The sequence below is a fragment of the Lucilia cuprina genome, chromosome 6 (genome assembly GCF_022045245.1).
Source record: "Lucilia cuprina isolate Lc7/37 chromosome 6, ASM2204524v1, whole genome shotgun sequence".
NCBI lineage: Eukaryota > Metazoa > Arthropoda > Insecta > Diptera > Calliphoridae > Lucilia > Lucilia cuprina.
In genome coordinates, this window is record NC_060954.1 from 56,400,265 (window position 1) to 56,408,125 (window position 7,861).

At 29.3% G+C, this 7,861-nt stretch overlaps 3 protein-coding genes across 3 annotated transcripts; 1 reads left to right on the forward strand and 2 right to left on the reverse strand.

The window, feature by feature from the left end:
* The first annotated feature begins 1,003 nt into the window (after positions 1–1,003).
* LOC124420658 lies at positions 1,004–1,696 on the forward strand. The gene is made up of 4 exons (XM_046954196.1): positions 1,004–1,109; positions 1,176–1,279; positions 1,342–1,471; positions 1,531–1,696. The coding sequence occupies exons 1-4, from the start codon at positions 1,004–1,006 to the stop codon at positions 1,674–1,676; spliced, it is 486 nt and encodes a 161-aa protein (XP_046810152.1). The 3' UTR covers positions 1,677–1,696.
* A 946-nt stretch (positions 1,697–2,642) lies between these two features.
* Positions 2,643–4,036, reverse strand: LOC111686998. Its single transcript, XM_023449404.2, has 4 exons — positions 3,805–4,036; positions 3,146–3,234; positions 2,927–3,083; positions 2,643–2,842 (listed from the first exon to the last, which is right to left on the reverse strand). The coding sequence occupies exons 1-4, from the start codon at positions 3,950–3,952 to the stop codon at positions 2,706–2,708; spliced, it is 531 nt and encodes a 176-aa protein (XP_023305172.2). The 5' UTR covers positions 3,953–4,036; the 3' UTR covers positions 2,643–2,705.
* A 1,939-nt stretch (positions 4,037–5,975) lies between these two features.
* LOC111686981 lies at positions 5,976–6,948 on the reverse strand. The gene is made up of 4 exons (XM_046955656.1): positions 6,632–6,948; positions 6,469–6,572; positions 6,270–6,408; positions 5,976–6,198 (listed from the first exon to the last, which is right to left on the reverse strand). The coding sequence occupies exons 1-4, from the start codon at positions 6,810–6,812 to the stop codon at positions 6,062–6,064; spliced, it is 561 nt and encodes a 186-aa protein (XP_046811612.1). The 5' UTR covers positions 6,813–6,948; the 3' UTR covers positions 5,976–6,061.
* Between the last annotated feature and the right edge of the window lie 913 nt (positions 6,949–7,861).

The following is a 7,861-nucleotide window of genomic DNA, read 5'->3' on the forward strand; positions in this document are numbered from 1 at the left end:
AGTTAGTTAGTTAGTTAGTTAGTTAGTTAGTTAGTTAGTTAGTTAGTTAGTTAGTTAGTTAGTTAGTTAGTTAGTTAGTTATTTAGTTAGTTAGTTAGTTAGTTACTTTGACAATTTTACTCACATATGTCCGTCATGTATGGACCGATTCTGTGATATATGGCCTTTTCTTCAGTCATTCAGTGGCGAGTTGCCCGATTTAATATGTGCTGCGAAGAGTAAGTGGCTGTTAAAAGACTGATGTAAGTCAATATTTCGGGATAAGTTCGCTGCCGTAGCCGAAGAGTAAGAACAATACGTATTGGTCTACCGGATACGTATCCCATCTGCGTGGTGGTAAAAGGAAGTGATGTTTTAAATCTCGGAAGTTAAGCAACGGAGCAGCAATGGTCAGAGATTAGATAGGTCAAGTACCTGAGCAAAGTGGTCCGGCTCATTAGTTTAAAAATTGCACATTTGTATAAGATACACAAAGGGTTGTTATTTTTTACTCACCAGGTGCTTGGAAAAGTACCACTGTGAGTTAGGGCTACAGGCCAGGTACTCACGTAAAGTACTTCGGCATTCTTGCTTGAAAGCCAAGAAAATATCGATTATTCGGTTATTTAAAAGAAATAAGTAGATTTATTACTATCTTAGAACATAGAGTTATTCAGAGTAGAGTAAAGTTGTCAGTAAACTGAAACAGACTATTCAGTAAACTGGTCCATAGACTTGTCAATACTCTAGACAATCGACTATACTATATTCCAATAAAAATAATAAATAAACCTTTTCCGACGTTATACTATTGTGGCGGCGGCGGATGCAGTAATATTATTAGATTCACATAGTGAATATTAATTAATTACTTTTGTCTCAAAACTTTTTGCGATATTTATCTTTTAATTAAAAACCAACACGAAACTAAAAATGTAACAAAAATGTATTTTTTATTCTCATATAAATATTGTAAAATCTAAGAAGTTAGTCTCTAAACAAATTGAAATATTTATATAAAAAAATGGACTCACATTCTCAAAATGTTTGTCTAATAGGAGTTTTACACATTTTCTATTGTTTGCTATTTTCGCTAGAACCTCTAGTAAAAGCGATACGTTTAGTAAATAGTAAGTACCTACTACTAATTAATTTCATAAAAAAAAATCAAATCTTTGGGTTTTTATTAAAAATAGCTGAAACCATCATTTATACCAATCTTTTGCTGTACTTAGGCCTTATAGGTTTTTATAGCTTGTTATCGATTTTAGTGTTTCTAATGCTAAGAGGTGTATTAAAGGTAAGTCATTTATTTTATTAAAAAAATAACTTGAATATTATTTTTTTATGTTTTTAATTTAGCAACGTTATTTATTAATGGTTCCCTTTTTAATATTTTCTTTTCTGATCCTGGCCTTCAGATTAATTTTGTTTTTAAGCGAGCAATTACAAGGCCTTTATTATTTTATTGGAGATTCTTTTTATAAAATAGGTGGGTCATTTTTGGGGTTATTTGAAATTTTTAATAATTTTGGTTTATTCTTTCCGTAGCTGTACAGCTTCTAGTACTTTATCCGGTTTATACGTTATTCTTGAAGTTACGTGTACAATATCAGAAAGAAAAAGCTTTGAGCGAGAACACTTTTGAAAAGGAGATGAAAATTATCGAAATATTTAGGCAGATCCATAGCGAATGATAAATAACGATGATAACTCGAGCCTGAGAAACAACTTATTCATCAATGAGATATAAAATACTTCTTACTCACAATAAAGATTTCATAAAGAATTTTATTAAATTTTTTTTTAATAGAAAATTCTTAACAGAAAAGGTTCTTTTGGAGAACAGTTTCCTAGATAAACGAATTTTAGTATTTAATTGCTATGGAAAGTGCCACGCCTCCTATTTCAAATCCGCCTAATTTTTCCTACATATTCACATCGATAATAAAGTGGCTGCGAAATAATTTGAGGGTAGATAGATCGATAGATAGATAGATAGATAGATAGATAGATAGATAGATAGATAGATAGATAGATAGATAGATAGATAGATAGATAGATAGCTAGATAGATAGATAGATAGATAGATAGATAGATAGATAGATAGATAGATAGATAGATAGATAGATAGATAGATAGATAGATAGATAGATAGATAGATAGATAGATAGATAGATAGATAGATAGATAGATAGATAGATAGATAGATAGATAGATAGATAGATTAAATGGTGGCTAAAAGGTGTCGCCTATACAAGTCGTAACGATTTCTTTAAATAATATTCAATTATTTTTTTAATTACTTTATGGTTAAATGCCTCTCATCTGTAAATTTTTAACTTTGGTTATTGAAATGCTGACGACGTACGACGTCTACTTTTTAAGTGCTTCATAATTTTATAACATATTTAACTATGTATGTATGTATTTAATTCTTATTCCGGAGAATTATAATTCTTATTCCGGAGAACTATAATTCTTATTCCGGAGAATAAGTATTGAGAGAATATAAACAAATATAACCTTGATTTTTTTTTGCAAATATAAACACGTGAGGTTATTTAACTGTGTGATGAAAACGATCGTTAGTTTAGTGTTAAAGTGTGCTAAGTCCAATAACTAAAAATATTTTGAATAAAGTACAACAGAACATAAAGAAATATCTATTTAAAAAAACTGTATTTTTGTATAAAATTCGTAAAAAAATCAAAAACTTAAAATAATTAATTTTGATAATAGCCGGATGATATTTGATATTGAACAGGATTAGAGTCCGTTACATGACCAGGCTTTTCAATATTCTCCCTGCGCATATCTCTATACAGAGTATAGATTGGCCATAATATTAAAGCCGATATACCTATAAAGTGAATAAAATCGAAAAAAAACAAAATTCCAATTAAATTTATATGGAAATTTAAATATTTAACAAAAAATTACTTACCAATTCCCAAAACGCCCGCAATAAGTATAATTACAATTGCTGTAAAGTGAGCACCAACAATTATACTCGCAATGAAATAATAAACGAAACGTATGCAGTTTACAACGAAACCAATACCACTAAGTATCAACCAGGGTAACATCATTCGGTGACGTCTCTAGAGATATTAATATTTTTCATATTATTGTTATTGTTAAAGTATTCATATTTTAGATTTACCTTTACAATACCCGTTATCAGGAGAGCAGATATAATGATCATAATTAGAGAAAGAACAATTATTACGATAAATATTGTATTATACATAGCTGAAAATAAAAGTTTATTTAATATTTCGGGAATTTAAAGTATTTGTAACTGATTACGAATTGGACAATATACACATATGTAACAACATATTTGTCTATAGTCAATTCCATAGTCGTGTCTATAATGTAGTCTAGTCTATAATCTAGTCTATAGTCTAGTCTATAGTCTAGTCTATAATCTAGTCTATAGTCCAGTCTAGTCTATAGTCCAGTCTAGTCTATAGTCTAGTCTACAGTCTATTCTACAGTCTAGTCTATAGTCTAGTCTATAGTCTAGTCTATAGTCTAGTCTATAGTCTAGTCTATAGTCTAGTCTATTGTCTAGTCTATAGTCTAGTCTATAGTGTAGTCTATAGTGTAGTCTATAGTCTAGTCTATAGTCTAGTCTATAGTCTAGTCTATAGTTTAGTCTATAGTCTAGTCTATAGTCTAGTTTATAGTCCAGTCTATAGTCTAGTGAAGTCCATAATCTAATCTACAGAAAGATTTTTCATATGGTTTTCTATTCAAAACATAGAACTCTTTACATTTAAGTATAACACTCTTTAACTTATTTTAATCTCAACCTACCCGCAGCATCAATCTCTTCCTGATTCCTTTTTTCCGTCCCACTTAATTGAACCAAGAAAACGATTGCACCAATTGTACAAATCACATAGGCCAAAACATTGAGAACGCCAATAATGACACCCAGTGTGGAACGACTGCAGCATTTCATTATTACAATTATTTTTAAATAATATTTAATTCAAATAATTTTATTCACTTTAAATCACTAAAGTGTGGAACCAACTTGTTCAGATGCTTAACACCAACTAAAGTTAGAAATTGAAATTTCAGTGAATTTACCTGCCCAGCCATTCAAAATATAGAATATCAATTGGATATTTTCACAATTTTTTTTTGGCAAAAATTAATATAGTACCTACATATTTATCTTCAATAGGGTGACCTTGTTGTTTTCCTGTTTTTAAAAGATCTCCACTTTTTGTCATCGAATTATATTTGAGGTACTTTATTCAAAATTTATAATATTTTCTCGTAAAAAATACTTTGATGTTATTTTGTGAAAATTTAATATGTTATCATGTAATGTTATTTTGTTAAGCTCAGCTTTAAGCTTAATTTCAATAATATGGTCACACTAACTTAAAATTACCACGAACCGGTCATTATTAAATATATTAAATCAAACAAATCAAGATGAATGCAAAAAACAATAAGAAAAGTAAATATTTGTTTATATGTATGTAGGTATGTACATATGTATGTATGTATGTACTAAAACAAGTTAAACAGAATGAATATTTTTAACAAAAATTTTATACTTTTTATACTTATTGACATTAAATCATGTTTTTATTTAGTTAGAATTCAAATAAATTAATTGAAACGTGCATGGCCTATTAGAAACCTGTGTTGGCAGTGAAATGGGTCAATGTTCTTAAGTGAAATTTATACAAGTAAGAGTTTTAAATCAAAACTAAAGACATCTATCTCTATGGTCAAGACTGTAACTGTATAAAAGTCCAGAAGAATAATTGATCGATAGTCCAGACTATTGACTGTATTATAGTTTAGACTATAGTCTGGTCAACATGTCATACCATAGACTGGCTTACAGTTATGGCTAACAATTAATTTTTACTCATGATTATAGATGTAGTCTATAGTCCAGACTATAGAGTGATTTATAGTCCATACTATAGAATGATCTATAGTCCAGACTAAAGGCTATAGAATGATCTATAGTCAAAGCTATAGAGTGATCTGTAGTCAAGACTATAGAGTGATCTATAGTCAAGACTATAGAGTGATCTATAGTCAAGACTATAGAGTGATCTATAGTCAAGACTATAGAGTGATCTATAGTCAAGACTATAGAGTGATTTATAGTCCAGACTACCCAGACTATAGAGTCAAGACTATAGAGTGATCTATAGTTAAGACTAAAGAGTGATCTATAGTCAAGACTATAGAGTGATCTATAGTCAAGACTATAGAGTGATCTATAGTCAAGACTATAGAGTGATCTATAGTCAAGACTATAGAGTGATCTATAGTCAAGTGTATAGAGTGATATATAGTCAAGTGTATAGAGTGATAAATAGTCAAGACTGTAGAGAGATATACAGTCAAGACTATAGAGTGATCTATAGTCAAGACTATAGAGTGATCTATAGTCAAGACTATAGAGTGATCTATAGTCCAAACTATAGAGTGATCTATACTCTAGACAATAGAGTAATCTATAGTCCAGCCTATAGAGAATATTATTATCCGGAGACAGATCTATAATCAAAAGTATAGACTGAAATATAGTCCAGACTATATGCAGATCTATAGTCCAAACTATAGGCTATGGATTAGATATATAATCCAGACCTTTGAGTGATCTGCTGTCCAGTCTAGAGACTTATCTATAGTACAAACTAAAGACTAAGCTATAGTCCAAACTATAGACTATAGATCAGACTAAAGACTCAAAATTTGTATTTTGGTGGAAATTAAAGTGATCACAGATTTTAATCCTTTTTGCCCTAGAGTCTTTTAAGTTTTCACTCAAAAATCGTCTTTTGGGGGAAAATAAAACTGATCAGAGTTTTTAATCCTTTTTGCCCTAAGGCCTTCCGTTTAGCCAGAAAATGGATGTTTTTACTCAAAAAATTATTTTTCGTGGGAAATAGATCACATTGTTTAATCATTTTTGTCCTATCTGGACTTAAACCTTTGAATTAAACTTTTTTATAGAAATAACAAAAATTAATTTTTATTGATTACAACAAATTTATTACTTATACTAACTATTTATTCTGTTTTTTTTAAACTATGTATAAAGAACTAAAGCTATCTTTTTCTTTTCGTTTCCCTCACAAGTCTCTTGAAGTGATTTTTCCTTCAATGATCTTAAGCGTAGTTTCATAAAGTAGGTATAAATGGGATATAGAGACATGATTTGAACACCTAAAAAGAGAAAATAATACAGTTAAGGTTAGTGCTTAATGATCGTAAAAAATTCGGGGATAAAAACTTACCAATTGTCAATGCCAGATCCTGGATTAAGTATAAAGAAACGCGAAAATCCATTATCAAATGTATGGTATGCAGAATAACCGTACCACCCAAGACTAGAGAACAGATTATTACAAAGGGAGCCATTAGTAAATGACGTTGCTGTAATTGTAACAAAAAAATTTAAATTTCATATAATTTTTTATAATTAATTAAGCAAACCTTAGTAACACCAACTAACATCAAGACGGTTAAAATTATCAAAAATAGAAAAACTCCAGCAAGGCTCAACATAAAAATTGGTTCATTAGTATTTGGTTCTTCAGCTAAATAAAGAGGAATCAAGATCAATTTTTAAATATAAATCTCAACTGAAAGTACTTACCATTTGCATTTCTATTTAAAATATGAATAGCACGGATTATAGGCTTGACTGAAAGTAATATATAGCCCAAGATATGTAAAACTCCATTAAGGAAAGCATTTTTGGCATGACTGTCCATATTCATAATGATGAGAAGTAGTATTATAAATAGAATATAGTTTACACTTAGATTTGGAATCATAATAAATTTCTATTTGCAAATGTTCTCATTTTTATATTGGATCAGCCACTTTATGATCCATTAGTTTTGTTGTTGTGTTTGCTTTTCATTCTTAATAAATTGATAAGAATTGCAAAAACCAGAGTGCACTGTAGGACAGATTTGAGCTCATAAACAGACTAGAGCTCATAAACAAAGTGATTACAGTTCGATTTCCTCTCTTTTATATATAAACTAAGTAAACATTTTAAATACTTATCAATCGGGAAGCAAATAAGATCCACTTGGTCCTAAAATTAATCGAATTTTTGTAATAACAATTACTTTACCCATAGCAGAACTTATGCTCTTTTAAAAGAAATATATATTAAAATTCTTAAAAAATTCATTGTGAATATGCATTTAAAAAAAATATCTGCTATTTTAGTACTTTTATCCCACTGTCTTTTAATTGGCGATAATACTCATATTACTTTGTTTAAATTGGGAAAAGCCAGAGCTACTCAATTAAATTATATATTTTCAAAAAACAGAAGAGTACATTTTTTTGTATTCTCTAATTCTGTTTAAAAAAAAAAATGTAAACAAATATTATTATTATTTTTTTTTAATTTAAAACGCGGAAAAAAACACAATAAATAATTTTGTGATAAAAAAATCTTTACATAAAATTCCTTTAAAAATGGAAATACCAGTTATAGTCCCCGCATAAACAGGGGAATGATTTATACTTGCTGAACAAATTTCTTTTTAATGACAACTTACTTACTGAACTTACTTTTTTATGATAACTATATACGGCCTGCATTACTTAGAAGGATTCCAGTAATGACTTACAAAAACTATATTATATAAGTACTTACTTTTTAGCCCAGACATGTTTTCCAACTAGAACAGAACTGAACTAGAACAGAACTAGAACTGAACTAGAACAGAACTAGAACAGAACTAGAACTGAACTAGAACTAGAACTGAACTAGAACTAGAACGGAACTAGAACTGAACTAGAACTGAACTAGAACTGAACTAGAACTGAACTAGAACTGAACTAGAACTGAACTAGAACTGAA

Coding starts and splice junctions, on each gene's coding strand:
- LOC124420658 (XM_046954196.1), top strand. CDS start 1,004: ATGGACTCACATTCTCAAAATGTTTGTCTAATAGGAGTTTTACACATT. Junction 1,280..1,341: donor TGCTAAGAGGTGTATTAAAG/GTAAGTCATTTA, acceptor TTTTTAATTTAG/CAACGTTATTTATTAATGGT. Junction 1,472..1,530: donor AGATTCTTTTTATAAAATAG/GTGGGTCATTTT, acceptor TTCTTTCCGTAG/CTGTACAGCTTCTAGTACTT.
- LOC111686998 (XM_023449404.2), bottom strand. CDS start 3,952: ATGAAATGCTGCAGTCGTTCCACACTGGGTGTCATTATTGGCGTTCTC. Junction 3,235..3,804: donor GGAAGAGATTGATGCTGCGG/GTAGGTTGAGAT, acceptor TTTTATTTTCAG/CTATGTATAATACAATATTT. Junction 2,843..2,926: donor TGCGGGCGTTTTGGGAATTG/GTAAGTAATTTT, acceptor TTCACTTTATAG/GTATATCGGCTTTAATATTA.
- LOC111686981 (XM_046955656.1), bottom strand. CDS start 6,812: ATGATTCCAAATCTAAGTGTAAACTATATTCTATTTATAATACTACTT. Junction 6,573..6,631: donor TTTAAATAGAAATGCAAATG/GTAAGTACTTTC, acceptor CTCTTTATTTAG/CTGAAGAACCAAATACTAAT. Junction 6,409..6,468: donor TGTTAGTTGGTGTTACTAAG/GTTTGCTTAATT, acceptor TTACAATTACAG/CAACGTCATTTACTAATGGC.